The 22,594-nt window shown below is 46.2% G+C and overlaps 1 protein-coding gene across 5 annotated transcripts in view; it reads left to right on the top strand.

Moving 5' to 3' along the window:
• Window positions 1–22,594, top strand: part of ak9 (adenylate kinase 9) — a 455,773-nt gene that overhangs the window by 114,406 nt on the left and 318,773 nt on the right. For 4 of the 5 annotated variants that reach the window (XM_068027233.1, XM_068027230.1, XM_068027240.1 and 1 more), the window contains 2 exons: window positions 281–435; window positions 13,673–13,829. In XM_068027233.1, coding sequence (XP_067883334.1) covers window positions 281–435; window positions 13,673–13,829 — 312 coding nt within the window. The remainder of the gene's footprint in view (window positions 1–280; window positions 436–13,672; window positions 13,830–22,594) is intronic. The other variant, XM_068027231.1, reaches the window with a different exon arrangement.

The following is a 22,594-nucleotide window of genomic DNA, read 5'->3' as shown; positions in this document are numbered from 1 at the left end:
CTACCACCTACCTATACTCGTGACAATTTATAATGGCCAATTTACCTGTCAACCTGCAAGTCTTTTGGCTTGTGGGAGGAAGCCGGAGCACCCGGAGAAAACCCACGCAGACACAGGGAGAACTTGCAAACTCCACACAGGCAGTACCCGGAATCGAACCCGGGTCCCTGGAGCTGTGAGGCTGCAGTGCTAACCACTGCGCCACTGTGCCGCCCTGAGGGCGGAATTTTAGACAGCTTCAGTTTCTAAATTAATATGTGTGAATTGTTTTGCTGTTTAGAAGCTGCAACACAACAAATGACAATTCCAGAGGTGACTGAGGACCATCCAGAAGTAAAGGCAATTGTGAATAAAGCTATTCAGAATGCAATGCAGGCTCCTGCGGAACTGCCAGTGAATACCTACATAGATGCGTTGATAAAAGCTATTTCAGAGGTAAAATTGTGTATTTTTGATATATCTGAAAGGTCAGTTAAGCATAACAAGCACTTTGGAAGTAATGAGCTGTATCATAGTGCAAGGAAATGTTTCATAGACGGTTAAATTCAAATATTTCTGAAAACAGACATGGGGATCGCGATGCGTAATTAGTCTGCAATCGTTGCTACCAATGCAGACAGTATGCAAATTTCATGCTACCAGCTAATTTAAATGATTGTGTCCTGTTGAGTGATTGCACACCTGAGTAGGAGCCACAGAATATGAGCGGTTAGTAGGAGTTCAAGCTAGCTTGCACTACATAACTACAGCCTGTGCCTCCTAAAGGGGAGGTGCATGTTGTCTGGAACAGGTGCTGGAAATCATTCTAAAAGTGATTTTGACTTGGGAAAGACACAAAAATGGCAAAACATGGCAGAGAGTGGACTCCAAGATTTTTCAGTGCTGCCCTGGAGGCCTTAGTTCAGGAGGTGGAGAGCAGGAGAGATGGAATTTATCCACAGGGGACTTGCAGACCCTCCAGATAAACTTTGCAAAGGCACTATGACCAGAATGTAGCCCCAAGAACCTGGATGCAGTGCTGCAAGAAGTTCAATAACCTAACACAAAAGGTCAATGTCAGGAAATGCATCTTCAAATTCTATATCCCACCAACTACACCACTAGTCTCATATTTTGCTCAATGCACCATAATCCCATCACTCACCTACCAGTTATCTCTAACAATCACAACTCATACCTAACATTGATAGCTTCACCTCAACCCCATATATTTAGCACCCCCCCAACCCGCACTTCCCTGAAAACTCCCCTATTTGCAAACCTACCCTTGTGCCTTTCTGATATGACCTCAGTGAGATCATTAACATGAGAAATACGAGATATGAATCCCCAGACCAATTTAAAGAATCGCGCAAGATTTCCTGTTTTAAGACTTTTATTGTAACAAATAAATGAAAAGAAATCCCCATTAACTCAATAATACTTTGTAAGTAGCTGATACCCAGGTTACAAAGATAGGTATTTTCTTTACTTATTAAAATATTTGAAAGCTTCACACCACACTTATACATTACACAGTTCTTGTTGATTGCAAAATCCTTCGTGGTTAAAAGTTGCAAACTCCTCCGAGTAGTGATGGGTTGGATCTCCTAGACTTTTTCAGAAATCTGTCTTTTGCTTGCTTTTCCATGCACTTCCAACCTGGATGTCAGTGAATAAGGCGATTTGCTGGTGATCCAGCTGCTCTTCTACTTCTCTGCAAGCTTCAACTTTCCAAACAGGTTCAAGTCTTTGTAGCCTTTTACTGTATCAGGCTTCCGAGAGCAGATGCTCCCTCTCTCTCTCTCTCTCTCTCTCTTTCTTTCTCTCTCTCTCTCTCTGTCTCTCTCTCCCTCTCTGTCTCTCTCTCTCCTGAGATCGCAACCACTGGTTTCTTCTCGTGCAGCCTATTTGCCTTCAGAACATCAGTTATGTTAATCTGGAGTCAAAAATCAATACCTTATGGTCCTCTTCCAATATGCAAAGTCCAGAAGTCTGGTTTCACAGAGCCACCTGGGCTTCCATTCTTCTCAGCTGCTTGGTACATTTGCATCTTCAAAATCATTGACTCCTAGTTTTACCACCTGAAAGTCTGGGAGGATGAAACGCATTGTTCTTTAGGTGTTATCGCTGCATCTCTGTTTTTACCAAAAAAAGTCTTTGATCTGTCTTGTCCTTTAGCAGAGTGCATGTGAGGTCAGCTGATCTTCCAGACTCCACCTTAAACTTTTAAAAATTGCATTTTTTAAAAACATAATCATGTTACAAAGTCCAGCGTTCATAACACTTCTTCATTTCAGATATCCAAGAACTGTAACCTGGCCAGTCAGTAGTGGGAGAGCAGGAGGACAGTCCTGAGGAAGAAACACAGTCACACCTCGTTCTCGCACTCGCAGCCACCAGCTCAGATACTGACACTGCACATACTTTAAAGGATAGCTTAGAAATGGACCTGCACATGCTGAGACACCAGGCATGAGTGGCCTGCAGCTAGGGCAGGGGTCAAGGATAGTACATGTGCCAGCTCACTAGACGACAAGGTCACATATGAGTTCTGCTGCAGAGGACTGAGATGAGGACTTCGATGGAACATATTATAGAAGAAGGCTGATGGGTATGCATAATGAAATGCTTGGTGCATTAGCGGGTCTGTCAGATATCCTATGGTAAATGTAAAGAAACATAGAAGATTTTGGTACCAACTTGGCACAGGGCTTTGTGCGGAGCTTGGAGCCCATCCTCTCCAGCGTGGCAGTGGTGGCCAAGTCAATAAGCTCCCTTGTGGATCCAACCATGGTTCAGCATCTGATGGCCATTGTCTCAGATTCCATTGCAGCACGAATAGAAGTCACCTAACATGTTGGTACTGCAGTGGAAGCTCAGACTGAAGTCAGCTCAGCTTGCTGCCACGAAAGCTTAGGCTACTGCCATCGTGGCTGCAGAAACTTTTATCCAAAGGGGCTTGCAGGGTGTCACAGAAGTTCTGTAATCTGACCTCTAAAATGTTGCTAGGATTGCTGAGGTGCTGACCTGTGGGATGCCGATGTCATTGTGGAGCATGAACCTGCTGTCCTCTATGAGGATGACAGCATTCATCCACCTCCGCCATTTCCCTTAGTGTTGCCTGCCAGCTAGTCCAAATTGCTGTCACTCGTGCTGAGGTAGTGCATCCTGACGGTGGGCCTTCTAGGGCCAGAGCTGCTCGAGGTTATCCTACAAGGCTATTTGCAATCTCCCTCACTGAAAATCAACAGCCTTCCACCAGGCAGGCTACAGCCACTGAGGTAGCACTGCATAGGAGCACTAGAACAAACAAAGACCCACGGAAGATAGGCACTAAGGGAATGTACAAGGGTGATTAGTTGACATTTGTTTGCTATATAACATGATTTGATTCAGAAATTTGGTTTGGAATTTTGTTTTGTGTTGCCGTTTATTTTTGCATTGTGGGCAAGCAGACATAGTTATGGTCAGTAACAGCAGGAAGGTAAGATGGGACTGTTGGTGCATGGGGAATTGGGTTGCATTAATTGGTATTGCATTCAGATGAGTCAATAACAGAAAGTCAGGCCAGGAAGGGGCTGCGTAGGTTGTCTCCTCCCTACCTCCTCCTGCCCCTCGTCCTCCTCAGCTGGTCACCTTATAACTGTTGGCAAGAGCTGCATCCTCGTGATGGCGAGGGGTTGCAGCTTGCAGCAGACCACCACGCGTCTTCACATCTACTCTGCCAAGCACTGCAGGGCTCCTCAATGATCTGCTGTATCACATTTTCTGTGGCAACATAGCTTTCGTTACATGTATATGTTCACGTGTGTGGAATGTTTTTTATATTTATGAGATGTGGTCGATGTATAGGCCAGCGTTTATTGCCCAATCCTAATTGCCGTTGAGAAGGTAGTGGTGAGCTGCCTTCTTGAACCGCTGCAGTCCTTGGGGTGTAGGTACACCAAAAGCGTTATTAGGAACATAGTTCCAGGACTTTGACCCAGGGACAGTGAAGGAACGGTGATATAGTTCCAAGTCAAGAAGGTGTGTGACTTGGAGGGGAACTTGTAGGTGGTGTTTCCCATGCATCTGCTGCCCTTGTCCTTCTAGGTGGTAGAGTCATGGGTTTGGAAGGCACTGGCAAAGGAACCATGGTGAGTTGTTGCAGTGCATCTTGTAGATGGTACGCACTGCTGCCACTGTATGTCAGTGGTGAAGGGACTGAGTGTTGAAGGTGGTGGATGGGGTGCCAATCAAGCGGGCTGCTTTGTCCTGGATGATGTCGAGCTTCTTGAGTGTTGTTGCTGCTGCACGCATCCAGGCAAGTGGACTCCTAACTCCTGACTTGTGCCTTGTAGATTGTGGACAGGCTTTGGGGAGACAGGAGGTGAGTTACTCACCACAGAATTCCTAGCCTCTGACCTGCTCTTGTAGCCACAGCATTTATGTGGCTGGTCCAGTTCAGTTTCTGGTCAATGGTAAACCCCAGGGGATTCAGCAATGATAATGCCATTTAATATCAAGGGGAGATGGTGAGATTCTCCCTTGTTTCAGATGGTCATTGCCTGGCACTTGTATGGCAGGTGGCAAGTAACATTCATATCAGCCCAAGCCTGGATATTGTCCAGATCATGCTGCATTTCTACACGGACAGCTTAAGTAGCTGAGGAGCCATGAGTGGTGCTGAACATTGTGCAATCATCAGCGAACATTCCCACTTCTGATCTTATGATGGAGGCATTGATGAAGCAGCTGAAGATGGTTGGGCTGAGGACACTACCCTGAGGAACTCCTGGAATGATGTCCTGGGAAAGGGATGATTGACTGCCAACAACCACAGCTATTTTCCTTTGTGATCGTTATGACTCCAAACTGTGGAGAGTTTTTCCCTGATCACCATTGACTCCAGTTTTGCTAGGGCCCCTTGAGCCATACTCGGTCAAATGCTGCCTTGATGTCAAGAGCAGTTACTCTCACCTCAGCTCTGAGTTCAGCTCTTTTGTCCATGTTTGAACCAAGGCTGTAGTGAGGTCAGGAGCTGAGTGGCCCTGGCGGAACCCAAACTGAGTGTCAGTGAGCAGGTTATTGCTGAGCAAGTGCTACTTGATAGCACTGTCGACGACACTTTCCAGCACTTTGCTGATGATTGAGAATAGACTGTTAGGGTGGTAATTGGCCAGGTTGGATTTGTCCTGCTTTTTGTGGACAGGACATACTGTGGCAATTTTCCACATTGCCAGGTAGATGCCTCAGAATTAAAGTTTCATGACTGTTGCAGGGTATTGGGCATTGAACTTTAATGACTTGCTGCATACGGTAATTCACCAGCTGGAAGTTGAAGGAGTGGAATCCCTTTTGGTGGTCCGTCTCAGGGTTAACAGCGGTGCTCGCGAAGCAATGTGCGTTGCAGTCAGTGACTCTCTGCATCATGGGGAAACTTGGAATAAAGCCACATGCTCACTCCACCTGCTTCTTTCTGGCAAGAGAGAATGAAATGTATTCAGCTGTCGTGGAATACAGAGTCTCAGTGATTTCCCTTATGCAACATGCAGAACAAACTGAGAGATGTTGCAAATAATGCCTGCTCCCTGCTGGAAGGAGCCAGATGCAAGAATGGCCATGGTTAGCTTCACAACCAGGGGCAATGCCATCCTTTCCCTGCCTGACACTATAGTTTTTGGCTGCAGCAGGTGGGAAGATTTCAGTGAGGGAGTCCTTGGCAAAGAGGAGGCGTCTGACTGGCAGTTCCTTGCTGAGGTTCAGGTAGGAGAATTGCTCCCTGAACACCCTGGGTGTATACAGCCTCCTGCTGAGATTCCTTCTCCCCCTCCTCCTTATTCTAGCAGCTTGCCCGACTCTGTTTTCCTCTGCCCATTCACCCTGCATTCTTGCTGTATTCCAAGGGGGATGTAAACTACTGCACCCATGTCTGGTAGCAAGTAGTTTGTCAGAATCTTTAAAGTCAGGACAAAGTCCTTCAGCACCTGCCACACCACTCTCAGTCAACTTCAGCAATTTTAAAGAACTCTGGAAAGCCCCAATCACTTCTATAATCACAGCAAGAGCCAGTAGAAATCCATCTGAAGCTAACCCAAAAGTAATTGATGATTCCTTTAAATCGCACTCGTGGCGGTGGGCGGGGAGTCTGTCCTGCTGCTGACTGCATGTTCAACTGTATGTGTTTAAGAGACTGCATTAGCTGGAATGTTGAACTCCAAACTGTTAGGGCTGGCATCAAATCAGCATTACATGCTGACTGACGGCATGATCTACCTACTCTGCATATTTCTGGCAGACACTCAGTGCACACGCCGATGCCCTCAAGAATATTTTGTTTGTTGCTGAAAATAGATACATTATGTCAAAGCTTTTCGTCTTGCATTCATCAGGACAATCCTCAAGAATACCAAAGTAAGGGAAAACAACACATTTATACCGTGCTGATTGGTTGGCAAATGAACTCAGATTGGTCGAGGCGTTGCCATGGAGAATGTACTAGTTAACGGTGACTGACAGTTAACTGCCAAGCTTTGTTTGAAATTTAAACCAGGCAACTTGACTCTGCTTGGTCAAGGCATTGCCAGGAATGAACCAGTGAATGGCTGTCACTTATTTTGTTTAAGTGAAACAGGTGCAATGTTTGTACATGTTCTTTCTGTCTGCAAAGAACAGGGCCCTGTGTATTAATATATGTAGCTTCCAGTACACACAAATGTGCCACACTTTGAGCCCTAATGACAATCTTAAATTGGTTGTCAGCATAATTCTTAACACACTGAGGATTATTTAGCAAATGTTGTCCAATTGCGGAATCACATCTAATGTTGGACACTGTGTTTTGAGTTTTGCAAGCATGGGCTGGTTGGGTATGGCCTGTACCTTGCCCATTGCGAGCAGCGGAAGAGACATATTGTTTGATACGATCTGCCAGTCTTTGGAAGGTACGGCCTATATACCTAGCATTACACTGGCACTGAAATTGATATATCACATTACTCATTTGTGTGATAGGCAGGACGTCTTTTTGGCTTGACGGCAGCATCCTGTTAGTGGCGGCCACCACACGTGCCGTTCCCCCCACCCCCCCCCATGCCATCCCCTCCCGATCCTGTACCCCTACCCCCCCCCCCCCCCCCTGCAATGCTGGGGTACCCCCCTTCTCCCCACTCCCCATTACTCTCCCAAGCCATTCTGCCCCTCATTGCAGTCTCTCCCCAACATCCTCCCATGCAATCTTCCCCTGTCCCAACTCCATGCTGTCCCCCACCTCCTCCTCCCATGCCGTTCCCCCCACATCATGCCCCCCCTCCCCATGCTATTTCCAACCTCCTATCATCGTCAAGAGCCCAATAAGTGAGGGAGGGGAATGACTAGGTCTGGGGCCAGTCGGCGAGACCGGGGAGTGGCGAGGTCTGGGGACCAGTAAGCGAGGCCGGGGAGCGGTGAGGAACGGGGGCCAGTAAGCAAGGCTGGGGAGCAGTGGGGGTTGGGGCCTGTAACCGAGGCACGTGCAGCACACTCTGCCCACCAAATGAAACTACTAACCAATCAGACAATGTGGACAGACAGAAACTGTAGTATTGGTCTCTATTTTACATTATATTGACTATATTTAACCTCAGTCTCTCTCTCTATTTGATATTACATTGATTACATTTTACCTCAGTCACCTCATTTTATATGTAGTCTCACGAATGGGTACCAAACTCACCTCTCACTGTACATGTGAAAGCCTTGAACATGTCCACTGTAGACCTGATCTGTCATTTGGAGCCAACTCTAAATGCCAAAAAAGGTTTTGATTTGCACCTCAGTCTCTATTTTAGTTATATTTTACCTTGGTCTCTCTCTATTACAAATTACATTGATTACATTTCACTTCAATCTCTTTGTTTTACATTATACTGATTATATCTAGCCTTCATCTGTCTCTATTTTTTCTTTAAATTTTGCAGTGTCAAAACTGTTTTATCCCAATCTGCCTCCAAATCTTTCAGTACCGATCACTAGTGTCTCCTCCCTACGCACCTCCTTGTGCACCAGGCCCTGCCCACCAAAGATGTGTCTTCCCTATTCACCTGGTGCCTTGTATTGAATAGATCAAAAAACTGTTACTCAACATGTGCTGTACTTCAATGTTACAATAAAATGTTACAATATCTAATCAACCCATTGTCAGCCCATTTCACCTGACTTAACGAAACACTCTACAATCCAAGACCTACAAACCCAACAGAAGTTGGCCTATTTTTAAAATGGGTCTCCCTCAGTGATCCCTCTATTACACTGATTATACATTACCTCAATCTCTCTTTATATTATATTTTACCTCTGTCTCCTTGTTTTACATTATATTGGCTCTTTTTAACCTGTCTCTCTCTATTTGATATTAAATTGATTAAATTTTGCCTCAGTCTCACTCAATTTTATATTATAGTCTCGCGAGTGCGCACCAAACTCACCTCTCACTGTATGTGTGAAAACCTTCAACATATCCACTATAGACCTGATCTCTCATCTGGAACCAAATCTTAATGCCGAAAAAAAGTTTTCATTTGCACAACTCTCTCACAGTGCAAAATGGAAGCGATAAACTTTCGACCCACCATTTGAACCCACCGACCAATCAGAAAAGTGCAGACAGATAAAAACTGTAAGATCAGTAAATGGAAAACTAGAAGGTGTAAAGTAATTAAACCAGGGCAGAAGAATAAGAAACATGTGAGTAAAACATGAGAGCAGAAGGACAGGTAAGTGTGTGTCGCCAAAATGAGCATACTTTACACAAAAACACGGAATGTAAGGAACAAATTGAATGAGTTGCAGGCACAGATTCAACTTGGAGTTTATGAAATGGTAGCCATTAATGAGACCTGGCTGCAAGATGGTAAGGCCTAAGTATGCAAGGTTATAAGGTCTATAGCTCCTGATCTCATTACAGCCTTGGTTCAAACATGGACAAAAGAGCTGAACTCAAGAGGTGAGGTGAGAGTGACTGCCCTTGACATCAAGGCAGCATTTAACCTAGCATGGCATCAAGGAGCCCTACCAAAACTGGAGTCAATGGGAATAGCAAAGTTGGTGTACCTACCCAACATGGACTGCAGCGGTTCAAGAAGGCAGCTCACCACCACCTTCTCAAGGGCAACTTGGGATGGGCAATAAATGTTGGCCTAGCCAGCGACGCCCACATCCCATGAATGAATAAACGAAATCGGGGAAAACAGTCTGATGGTTGGAGTCATACCTAGCACAAAGGAAGATGGTTGTGGTTCTTGGTGGTCAGTCATCTCAGCTCCAGGACATCACTGCAGACGTTCGTCAGGATAGTGTCCTCGGCCCAACCACCTTCAGCTGCTTCATGAATGACCTTCCTTTAATCATGAGGTCAGAAGTGGAGATGTTTGCTGATGATTGTGCAATGTTTTCAGCACCATTTGCGACTCCTCAGATGCTGAAGCAGTCCATCTAGAAATGCAGCAAGACCTGGACAATATCCAGGTTTGGGATGATAAGCGGCAAGTAACATTGTGCCACACAAGTGCCAAGCAATTACTATATCAAACAAGAGAAAATCTAACCATCTCCTCTTGACATTCAATTGCATTACGATATCAATATCCTGGGGGTTACCATTGACCAGAAACTGAACTGGAGTTCCTCTAAATACCGTGGCTACAAGAGCAGGTCAGAGGCTAGGAATCCTTTGGCAAGTAACTTACCTCCTGACTCCCCAAAGCTTGTCCACCATCTACAAGGCACAAGTCAGGAGTTTGATGGAATACTCTCCACTTGCCTGAATGGGTGCATCTCCAACAGCAACAAGAAACTCAACACCAGCCAGGACAAAGCAGCCTGCTTGATTAGCACCCCATTCACAAACATACACTTCCTGTACCATTGGCACACAGTGGCAGCAGCGTGTACCATCTACAGGATGCACTGCAGCAACGCACCAAGGCTGCTTAGACAGCACCTTCCAATCCCACGACTCTACCATCTAGAAGGACAAGGGCAGCAGTTGCATGGGAACACCACCACCTGCAAGTTCCCCTTCAAGCCACTCACCATCCTGACTTGGAACTATATCACCATTGCTTCAGTGTCGCTGAGTCAAAATCCTGGAACTCCCTTCCTAACAGCACTGTGGATGTACCTACCCCACATGGACTGCAGCGATTCAAGAAGGCGGCTCACCACCACCTTCTCAAGGGACAATTAGGGATGAGCAATAAATGCTGTCCTAGCCAGTGATGTCACATCCCATGAATGAATAAAAAAAGGGAAAGATAGAAAAAATGGTAGATGGGGAGGAGTAGCCACACTGATTAAGGATGAAATCACTTCAATGCGAAGAGAGTACATAACAAGAGATAAGCAAGCAGTGAATATCTTATGGGTAGAATTAAGAAATAGAGGATTTAAGACTGTAGTAGGAGTTGTTTGTAGGTCACCTAGTAGAAGCTGTGAAGTGGTAAATTGTATAAATGCAGAGATCAAACAAGCATGTAGCAAAGGCAGAGTAATTTTAATGGGAGATTTTAACTTACGCATACATTGGGATACCATAGGAACATCGGAGCAGGAGTAGACCATTCAGCCCATCGAGCCTGCCCGCCATTCAAGACAGTCATGGCTGATCATCCACTTCAATGCCTTTTTCCCATATTATCCTCATATTCCTTTATATCATTGGTATTTGGAAATCTGTCAATCTCTGCTTTAATGTACTGAATGATTGAGCTTCCACAGCCCTCTCAGGTAGAGAATTCCAAAGATTCACAACGGTCTGAGTAAAGAAATTTCGCCTCATCTCTGTCCTAAGTGGCTTCCCCTTATTTTGAAATTGTGTCCCTGGTTCTAGGGGAAACATCTTCGCTGCATCTACCCTGTCAATCCCTTTAAGTATTTTATAGGTTTCAATGCGATCAACTCTCATTCTTTGAAAGTACAGAGAATACAGGCCCAATTTCCCCAATCTCTCCTCAGAGGACAGTCCCGCCATCCCGGGAACAAGTCTGGTGAACCTTCCTTGCACTCCCTCTATGGCAATAATATCTTAAGGTAAGGGGACCCAAGCTACACTCCAGGTGCGGTCTAACCAAGGTTCTATACAGTGATGCAAGACTTCACTACTGCTGTACTCAAATCCTCTTGCAATGAAGGCCAACATGCCATGTGCCTTCTTAATTGCTTGCTGCACCTGCATGTTAGCTTTCAGTGCCTGATTGACAAGGACACCCAGGTCCCTTTGGACATCTACACTTTCTAATCTCTTACCATTTAAGAAATACGCTGCACTTCTGTTCCTCCTAACAAAGTGGATAGCCTCACATTTTTCTACATTATATTCCATCTGCCACATTTTTGCCTACTCACTAAGTCTGTCCAAATCCCCTTGAAGCCACTTGGCATCTTCCTCACAACATACATCCGCGAGCTTGGAAATATTACATTTGGTCCCCGTACTCAAATCATCGATATATATTGTGAACAGCTGGGGCCCAAGTACTGATCCTTGTGGTACCCCACTAGTCACAGCCTGCCAACGCGTGTATGACCCGTTTATTCCTACTCTCTGCTTTCTGCCTGTTAACCAATCCTTAATCCATGCCAGTATATTACCTCCTATCCCATGTGCTTTAATTTTGCTAGCCAACCTCCTGTGGGGGACTTTGTCAAAAGCCTTCTGAAAATCCAAGTATACCACATCCACCGACTCCCCTTTATCAATTCTGTTAGTAACATCCTCAGAACACTCATCAGGTTTGTCAAACATGATTTTCCATTCATAAATCCATATTGACTATGCCCAATCAGATCATTATGATCCAAGTGTCCACTTATCACATCCTTTAGAATAGATGCTAGCATTTTCCCAATGACTGTAAAGCTAACTGGTCTGTAATTCCCTGTTTTCTCTCTCCCTCTCTTAAATAGTGGAGTTACATTTGCTTTCTAAATAAGCAGAAAGATAGTGAATTTCTTGAATATGTTTGGGATAGTTTTCTACAACAATATGCACCTAGAACCAACAAGAGGCATGCCGTGAGCCAGATTTATTTAGCATCCTCACAGTGTGTGAACGTTTATCTTATAACGATCATAATATGATCAAGTTCAACGTAGTGTTTGAAAAGTAAAAGCAACTACTAAGATTTTAGATTTGGGTAAGGCTGGCATTTACTGGACAACTCCTGTTGATGGGTGAAATGACAGAATATCTGTGGCAGGTGTTCAAAATTGAATTTAATGTGATACAGAGCCAGTTTATACCAGGAAGAGGCAGGAGCTGTACTTGTCAATAAAAATACAGCCATTAACAACTGAAGAGGTGAGGGATAACATAAAACTAAAAGAAAAAACATACAAAAATGCTAAAAAAAAAAATTGCACAGCTCTTGGCAAATGGGAAAGCAGAAAAAACAGCAAAGGGTGACTAAATAGATAATTAGTACAAAAAAGGCATATCAAAAGAAATTGCAAGGGATATTGAAATCAACGCAAAAAAATTGGAATAGCATTATGAAAAAAGGATGGCCAGGAGCAATCTTGAAAATTGATAATGATATGGTCAGTGAAAATAAAGAAATGGTGGATATGTTGAATAATTACTTCATGTGAGTATTTACTGTAGAATAAGAGGACAGCATGCCTGACATCCCAAGGAAACTATTATTGAATCAGGGACTCACCAAAATTAACTAAGCAAAATAACACTAATAAAGAAAATAATGGCACTAAAGAATTATGAAATTTCAGGTCCAGATTGTTTCCATCCCAGGATTTTCCTCAACAAAATGTTTATGTTTTCATATTGTAGGTTTTTTTTTAACCCTCTCTTTACTGCATTAGCCCAGAGGTAAGGATTTTAAAAAAATTATTCATTTACAGAATGTGGACATCACTGGCAAGGCCAGCATTTATTGTCCATCCCTAGATGCCTGCCAAACCATTTTTGAGGGCAGTTAAGAGTCAGTCATATTGTTGTGGGTCTGGAGTCACATATAGGCCAGACCAGGTAAGGACAGCAAATTTCCTTTCCTAAAGGGCATTAGTGAACCAGATAGATTTTTACAACAATCTGGTAGTTTTATGGTCATCATTATTAATGCTAATATTTTATTCCAGATTTATTAGCCAACTGAATTTATATTTCCCTGCTGCCATGGTGGGATTTGAATTTAGTCTCTGGATCATTCGTCTGGGTTGTTAGCTTACTAGTCTAGTAATATAACTACTTTACTACCGTTCCCATGAGGATAGAAGCTTTTCTAAGTAATTTGTTTTATTGATGCTAAAACAGAACAGTTTTACAGCTAGAGATGCTTACAACCTCAGCAGCACAACTTGAAACTCAGAATTATTAATTCTTCTGCTTCAGGAGACTGAGGTGTTAATTGACATCTGTCTTGAGGCTGCTCCTTCTTTGTCTCTCCTTCTGGTCTGTCTCCTCAAATCTATGAAGAATGGCTGGTTTTATATTTTCCTGCTGGCAAAGGTGACACCTCTGATAGTGCAGCTCTCACTCAGTACTGCACTGGAGTGTCAACTTGGATTTTATGCTCAAGTTTCTGAAATGAGACGTAAACCTACAATCTTGTGACTTAGAGATGAGAGTGTTACAACAGCTACAGCTGGCACAATTGCAGCAATAACAATGGAACTGAAGTGTGCTACACTTACTTACGATATGCTTGTTTTTCAGATTCATGAAGAACAAAAAGGGAGGAATCCCGGTCATCCCTTGGCAGGGGGTTGGGTGCTGGACAATTTCCCTGAAACAATAGATCAATGTAAAGAAATGGTAGAGATAGGTTTTGCTCCTGATAATATCTTCTTCATGAATAATGCTGTGGATGATGGTGAGTAAACTAATTAACCAAATTGATTTTGCTTCCGTAGTAAGAATAACATATCTAGTAGCAGATTTCCTATAAGGTACACCACACACTCACCATTCCATGGGGATGGAAACATTATATCTAACAAACAATATATTGTAATACAGTTAGTCTTTTGTGCCACAGACAGAAAGAATCATGGATTTTTCCTCCAAGTGGGGTTTACTGACAAAGTAGAGTTCAGGCAGGATTTCCAATGGATTTCCATTCTCCATGCTAATCTCTCTGTGATCCCAACCCATTTTCCTGGATTCGATGTGTTTGTCAGTGCAGAATGGGCTCCCAATGGGACCACCCACCCGCCCCCAACCCTTCACCAGCAAGAGGGAATCCACCACTGCTGAGGGAAAAATATGGCACTCTGGCAACATGTCACCTGCTGCATCGCTAAAATTGCAACACATTTAAAGGATGCAGAAGATCCCCAAAAAGTAGAGTTACGTTATTTCAGGCCCAATAAATTGTACGGTTTTGTTGCTTGAGGCAAGGGAGAGGTGCCTATTGCTGGTCATTCTTCCTCTATAAAGGAGATTCACACAGGCCTTCCATTATTTCTCTAAGACTTACTGCACTCCCTGGTAGTTCCTTGGGTTGGTAGTAGTAGCATTGGAAAGCAGATAAATCCTGTGAGTTTCTGGGTGCAGCCTCTTTGCCATCACTTAGTTACAGTGTGCAGTGAAGAGCCAGCCACTTTCTTTGCTGGAGCAGGTTAGGAAAGCAACGGGAAGGGTACTGGTAGGGGTATGGTTCCAGCTAGTGAAAAAGCAGTAAGATGGCTCCAGGGATTGTTTCTTACTTCAAATACCAGTGAGTTATTTGTTTATTTTCCACAGATGCCTTCAAAGTCAGCAGATCAAGGCTGCTCAGATCATAAGTCCAGTAAAGCAGTATTCATGGGTCTATCCCGAGACTCAGAGACCTTGGCAGGGTGGCCATTTTCATCCCACGAATCTCATGTTGAGCAGTTGTCCATATATCAGACCCAGGTCCTTAGAAAAAGTATTAGAATAGATCAAAGGAGAAATAGGAAAGTCACCAAAAGAATGCATGGGGTAAATTCTCAGAAGTATTTTATCTTGAACATCCTTTTGAAATGGTTGGAGTTTGACAGATTTTGATAATGTTCATGATTGGTCGGAATGAAACATTGACTATGTCTAGAATAGAAAAAAAATGTTGAGATCTGCTGGCTTCAGTGCGTCTTGTACTTGTAATGAAGTACTTTGTGTCTTGAGGGGATATATGAGGTAAATGAAAAGAGCAACCTATAACGGTGAGATGAAAAGAATTGAATAAACAGTGTTAAAAAAGATGCTAGCTTTGAAAAGACATCAAATCCAATCTAAGAAAACAAAATCAAATTCAGTCAATGCTAAAGGCCCTTTTGCTGAATGACATTCCCTATTAACATTAATTTAACTTTCTGACACTGGCAGCCTCAATAAGTCAATAAAGCTGGTCACTCCAAAGATGTCATCAGCATTCATTCTTTAAAGAAAAATATTCAAAAGACAAAAAAGGAAATTAGGGCTAATCACAACTCTTCATAAAAGTTTTATATTTAAAATGGATCCTATAATAACTGTCTGTAGGCTCAGGCCTTGGGCGAGATTTTAACTCAGTCAAAACTCACCTACTTGCACAGTGCAAAAATTGGCCCCTTCAGTATTAAAATTATTGCTTGTACTTATTCACCCCCCTCAAGAAATTACCTTGCAGGAGTCCATGATGGTATTTTTGTATACATTCTATTGGAAGGGTATAATCAGTGGAGAGATAATATGAAATACATTTCCATAACATGGGCTACAAACATCAGTTCTGCAATAAATAAATAAACCTCTATTATACTGCAACCAGCCTATGAACACTGAGGGCTAGAAATTATGTTCATCTGATTTTCGAGCACGGCGATCGTGTCTTGTGAGCTGGCCGCAACTGCTCAGATCAAGGTGGGCAGCATGCAAATTTGGTGCCCCCGCCTTATCATATGATTGTAGCATCTAGCCAAACAGGCCCTGCGCTGCTGTCTTCTTAATTCTGCTGGCTGTTTCTGTGCTCAGCAGAGGAGTCCATTGGTGTTGGTCAGGAACCATGTGATGCAACCAGCTTGCCCTTAAAGCAGGCTGTCCCTCTTAAAAGGAAGCTGCACTGAAGAATATTGCTGCAATTTAATTACGGGCAAAATGAACACCAGAGTAGAGAGAGTGTTCCAGGGTAATGGATGAGGTGCTGGAGGCATTAGTGGTGGAGGTGGGTAGGAGGTGAGACACCATAGTTCTGTGAAAGCCTAGAAGACACTCAAGGATCACTTCAGAAGAGATTGGGGGAAGGTGACCAGGAAGATTAACTCCAGGGGTCTGGACCAGAGGATCTGGCTGCAGTGCCACAAAAGGTGTAATGACCTCACATAGGTGGTCAAGCTCAATAAATGCATCGCATGACATTTCCTACCCACCACACCACCAATCTCTCATGATTCTCAATGCACCACACCCTCATCACTCACTCAGCACCAATCCCTGGAACTCAAAACTCACATATCATCCAGACATTCCAGCTTACTCTCACCCACCTTCCAATGCTGCCAGCCTCACACCTACTCTCGCTTCTGCTTACTTCCAGCTATTCAGCTATGCCAGACACATCACCCAAACACAGTGCAACACAACACTGACATTCTGCCCTCTCTCTCTTGCAAGACAAGGTGGCACACAACAGTAGGGAGCAGGGCAGATCTGGCAGGAACCAGGACTCCTTCATTTCCTGAACCCTACAGAGGAGATGGCTTGCAGCATCATGGGGCTGGCTGTGACAGAGCCCATTGTCATCTGGCGTTGCTGAGAACATTGAGGATGAGGGTATGTTCCCTGCCTTATACCCTTCTCAACGCCCAGATCACCCTCATCCTGCTATCTGGCATGATGGGCAAGCTGTTGATGGTGTGATCATGGACCTCATGGAGGTTATGATGGAGCTGTATAAAACACTAGTTAGGCCACAACTGGAGTACTGTGTACAGTTCTGTTTGCCACGCTATGGGAAGGATGTGATTGCACTGGAGAGGGTGCAGAGGAGATTCACCAGGATGTTGCCTGGGCTGGAGCACTTCAGCTATGAAGAGAGACTGGATAGGCTAGGGTTGTTTTCCTTGGAGTAGAGAAGGCTGAGGGGGGACCTGATTGAGGTATACAAAATTATGAGGGGCGTAGATAGGAAGAAACTTTTTCCTAAGCGGAGGCATAGATTTAAGGTAAGGGGCAGGAGGTTTAGAGGGGATTGAGGAAAAGTCTTTTCACCCAGAGGGTGGTAGGAATCTGGAACACATTACCTGAGGTGGTGGTAGAGGCAGGAACCTTCACAACATTTAAGAAGTATTTAGATGAGCACATAAAAAGCCATAGCATACAAGGCTATGGGCCAAGTGCTGGAAAATGGGATTAGATTAGATAGGTGCTTGATGGCCGGCACAGACACGATGGGCCGAAGGGCCTTTTTCTCTGCTGTATAACTCTATGTCTGCAGCCACGGCATGCGGTAAGTCCATTGAGGTGAAGAAGGAGCTGCGGGACCCGAGAGAAGTCCTGTGAAAAGGTGCCCCGAACACCCAAAACATCCACGAACGGCCCCCCCGGCCGCAACTTCAAAGCGCCCGCGGGAGATGGCTCGGAGAGCATCTGCAGCGCACTGTCGGCAATGCTGCATGCCTTTATTTAAACCACTGCAAAAAACCCTTAGCAAATGTAATCACCTCTAAGTCTGCCAAATGATGCTTCACCTCCCGAAGGACGTGGATGAGCTTTCCGGACGTCGATGGTGGGCACTGAGGAAATGGCTTATTTACCTGCACCAGATTCCACCCCCCCTCCCCCCCCTTCCACCCCCCCCCCCACCCCCCGTCCCCTTCCCTGCTCCACCCTCTCAGCTCACCCCCTCACAACCCCGTCCCAGCCCGCCCCCCCCTCGCACCATCTTCACCCCGCACCCCCTTCCCCTGCACCCCCCCCCCACCCCCTCCCTCTACCCCTCCCCCTTGCATCCCCTCCTCCCACCGGCACCATCCTACACCTGTGTAGGGGCCCCAACAACCCCACTGCCTTGTGGGCGTCTCGGGAGAGACCAAGGCTAAGGGAGTAAACCCTAACAGAAAATCCGGAGCGGAACCCCGTAGGCGGTCATGTGTCACCTTTGGCATGTTTCCGGCAGTTCCTGCAGCCATACTGGTGCCAAACGTCGTGTCCTGCACTCCTTTGGACCCCACCAGAAAGGCCGAGAGGGGGGTTTTGACGACTGGGCAACTCTCAACCTCCATAAATTTGCCCAGGCATGCGCCATGGAGAGGTCACTCCATAGTTGCCTCACAGCGACTGAAACAACACGGAAGGCAGCAGTTACGGGTTATAAGTCCAGATAAATTGGCGTAGAAACTGGGCGCCACGGGTTGCCTTTGTCGGTGGGAGAGGTCATTGCACCTCACTGGACAGCTACCGCCCGCCTCAAACCGGGCAGCCCCCGGTCAATAAGGTTCTGTCCCGCCACAGTCTGCCTGCTTCAATGGGTGCTTGGAGCTCAGGGTCATTGCCCGAAAGGTGGACTGATACACCGCACCAAACAACATGAAAAAAGGAAAGAAGGTACCAGCCCTTCGCTTTGCAAGCTGGAACGTCAGAACTATGTGTCCTGGCCTGTCGGAAGACCTTACACAAATCAACGATTCTCGGAAGACCGCCATCATTAACAACGAGCTCAGTAGACTCAATGTGGACATTGCAGCACTTCAGGAGACTCGCCTCCCCGCGAGTGGCTCTCTAGCAGAGCAAGACTACACCTTCTTCTGGCAGGGCAGGGATCCTGAAGAACCAAGACAGCATGGAGTGGGCTTCGCCATCAGAAACTCCTTGCTCAGCATGATAGAGCCTCCCTCAAATGGCTCGGAACGCATACTGTCCATCCGACTGCTCACCACCTCTGGTCCAGTACACCTACTCAGCATCTATGCTCCAACACTCTGTTCCGCACCTGAAGCTAAAGACCAGTTCTATGAACAACTCCATAACATCATTAGCAGCATCCCCAACACCGAACACCTATTCCTGCTGGGGGACTTTAATGCCAGGGTTGGGGCCGACCATGACTCATGGCCCTCCTGCCTTGGGCGCTATGGCGTTGGAAGGATGAATGAGAACGGGCAGAGACTGCTTGAGTTGTGTACCTATCATAACCTCTGCATCACCAACTCGTTCTTTCACACTAAACCCTGTCACCAGGTTTCATGGAGGCACCCAAGATCACGTCGTTGGCACCAGCTAGACCTCATTGTCACAAGGCGAGCCGCCTTAAACAGTGTTCAAATCACACGCAGCTTCCACAGTGCGGACTGCGACACCGACCACTCCCTGGTGTGCAGCAAGGTTAGACTCAGACCAAAGAAGTTGCATCATTCCAAGCAGAAGGGCCACCCGCGCATCAACACGAGCAGAATTTCTCACCCACAGCTGTTACAAAAATTTCTAAATTCACTTGTAACAGCCCTTCAAAACACTCCCACAGGGGATGCTGAGACCAAGTGGGCCCACATCAGAGACGCCATCTATGAGTCAGCTTTGACCACCTACGGCAAAAGTGCGAAGAGAAATGCAGACTGGTTTCAATCTCATAATGAAGAGCTGGAACCTGTCATAGCCGCTAAGCGCATTGCACTTTTGAACTACAAGAAAGCCCCCAGCGATTTAACATCCGCAGCACTTAAAGCAGCCAGAAGTACTGCACAAAGAACGGCTAGGCGTTGCGCAAACGACTACTGGCAACACCTATGCAGTCATATTCAGCTGGCCTCAGACACCGGAAACATCAGAGGAATGTATGATGGCATGAAGAGAGCTCTTGGGCCAACCATCAAGAAGATCACCCCCCTCAAATCTAAATCGGGGGACATAATCACTGACCAACGCAAACAGATGGACCGCTGGGTTGAGCACTACCTAGAACTGTACTCCAGGGAGAATGCTGTCACTGAGACTGCCCTCAATGCAGCCCAGCCTCTACCAGTCATGGATGAGCTGGACATACAGCCAACCAAATCGGAACTCAGTGATGCCATTGATTCCCTAGCCAGCGGAAAAGCCCCTGGGAAGGACAGCATTACCCCTGAAATAATCAAGAGTGCCAAGCCTGCTATACTCTCAGCACTACATGAACTGCTATGCCTGTGCTGGGACGAGGGAGCAGTACCCCAGGACATGCGCGATGCCAACATCATCACCCTCTATAAAAACAAAGGTGACCGCGGTGACTGCAACAACTACCGTGGAATCTCCCTGCTCAGCATAGTGGGGAAAGTCTTTGCTCGAGTCGCTCTGAACAGGCTCCAGAAGCTGGCCGAGCGCGTCTACCCTGAGGCACAGTGTGGCTTTCGTGCAGAGAGATCGACTATTGACATGCTGTTCTCCCTTCGTCAGATACAGGAGAAATGCCGTGAACAACAGATGCCCCTCTACATTGCTTTCATTGATCTCACCAAAGCCTTTGACCTCGTCAGCAGACGTGGTCTCTTCAGACTACTAGAAAAGATCGGATGTCCACCAAAGCTACTAAGTATCATCACCTCATTCCATGACAATATGAAAGGCACAATTCAACATGGTGGCTCCTCATCAGAGCCCTTTCCTATCCTGAGTGGTGTGAAACAGGGCTGTGTTCTCGCACCCACACTTTTTGGGATTTTCTTCTCCCTGCTGCTTTCACATGCGTTCAAATCCTCTGAAGAAGGAATTTTCCTCCACACAAGATCAGGGGGCAGGTTGTTCAACCTTGCCCGTCTAAGAGCGAAGTCCAAAGTACGGAAAGTCCTCATCAGAGAACTCCTCTTTGCTGACGATGCTGCTTTAACATCTCACACTGAAGAATGCCTGCAGAGTCTCATCGACAGGTCTGCGTCTGCCTGCAATGAATTTGGCCTAACCATCAGCCTCAAGAAAACGAACATCATGGGGCAGGATGTCAGAAATGCTCCATCCATCAATATTGGCGACCACGCTCTGGAAGTGGTTCAAGAGTTCACCTACCAAGGCTCAACTATCACCAGTAACCTGTCTCTAGATGCAGAAATCAACAAGCGCATGGGTAAGGCTTCCACTGCTATGTCCAGACTGGCCAAGAGAGTGTGGGAAAATGGCGCACTGACACGGAACACAAAAGTCCGAGTGTATCAGGCCTGTGTCCTCAGTACCTTGCTCTACGGCAGCGAGGCCTGGACAACGTATGCCAGCCAAGAGCGACGTCTCAATTCATTCCATCTTCGCTGCCTTCGGAGAATACTTGGCATCAGGTGGCAGGACTATATCTCCAACACAGAAGTCCTTGAAGCGGCCAACACCCCCAGCTTATACACACTACTGAGTCAGCGGCGCTTGAGATGGCTTGGCCATGTGAGCCGCATGGAAGATGGCAGGATCCCCAAAGACACATTGTACAGCGAGCTCGCCACTGGTATCAGACCCACCGGCCGTCCATGTCTCCGTTATAAAGACGTCTGCAAACGCGACATGAAATCGTGTGACATTGATCACAAGTCGTGGGAGTCAGTTGCCAGCATTCGCCAGAGCTGGCGGGCAGCCATAAAGACAGGGCTAAATTGTGGCGAGTCGAAGAGACTTAGTAGTTGGCAGGAAAAAAGACAGAGGCGCAAGGGGAGAGCCTACTGTGCAACAGCCCCAACAAACAAATTTCTCTGCAGCACCTGTGGAAGAGCCTGTCACTCCAGAATTGGCCTTTATAGCCACTCCAGGCGCTGCTTCACAAACCACTGACCACCTCCAGGCGCGTATCCATTGTCTCTCGAGATAAGGAGGCCCAAAAGGAGGATAACTCTATGACTCTTGCTCCCCACCTCACCCATCAACCCTCCCCACACCCCCCCCCCCCCCCCTCACCACAGCAACCTTTCATTTCTGAGTTGGTGACACTCAAGAACTGCTGCCAGCCCAGTCACAGGAATTCAAGGAGAAAGAGGGAAAGCAACAGCACAGCACTTATGAAGAGACTCTGTCACTTGGTCTGACACTCGCAGCCATCTGTTCAGCTATTGGCAGCACACGTACCTTGGAGACTAATATAAAGTTAGGATCAGCATGTGGTAAGTCACGTGGGAACGAATGGGCTACAGCCAGGTCAGGAGTAAAGAATGGGTTGTTTGCCAGCTCACTGGAGGGTAAGGTCACAAACAGGTTCTGCTGCAGAGGACTCACCTTGATGGGATGACATACAGAAGAGCACTGATAGGCATGCACACTGAGATGCTGGATGCATTAGCTGGCCAGCCAGACAACCTCCTGTCAATGTGTTGGAGCATGGAGGAGTTTGGCTCCAAGTCAGCAGAGGGCACGGCACAGAGCTTGCTCTTTCTGCAGCCTCTGCTCCATCCCCCTGTCGGGCTACAGACTGGTGCTGGCACTGCTGACCCCATACCTGTTGTAGTCTTTGAGTGGACAGGTCACATACTCCTTTGCTCCCCTGCGAGGATGCAGCAGCACTCTCTAGGAAATCCAGGAACTCACCAGTAAGGTGCCTGGCCCTTTAGATAATGCTGGTACAGGGCTCATCTTGTAGCAGCACACTTGCTGTCTGCAAAGTGCTCAACGAAAACATTGCCTGGGCCTGCGATATCCAAATTAGGAATCCTGGCATTGCATCAATAGTTGGGCTGGGTGGGATCCTCCTAATCGGAC

The sequence above is a fragment of the Heterodontus francisci genome, chromosome 3, assembly GCF_036365525.1.
Source record: "Heterodontus francisci isolate sHetFra1 chromosome 3, sHetFra1.hap1, whole genome shotgun sequence".
NCBI classification, from domain to species: Eukaryota; Metazoa; Chordata; class Chondrichthyes; order Heterodontiformes; family Heterodontidae; genus Heterodontus; species Heterodontus francisci.
The sequence above is the reverse complement of the archived record's forward strand: the minus strand, read 5'-3'. Positions and strand labels throughout refer to the sequence as shown.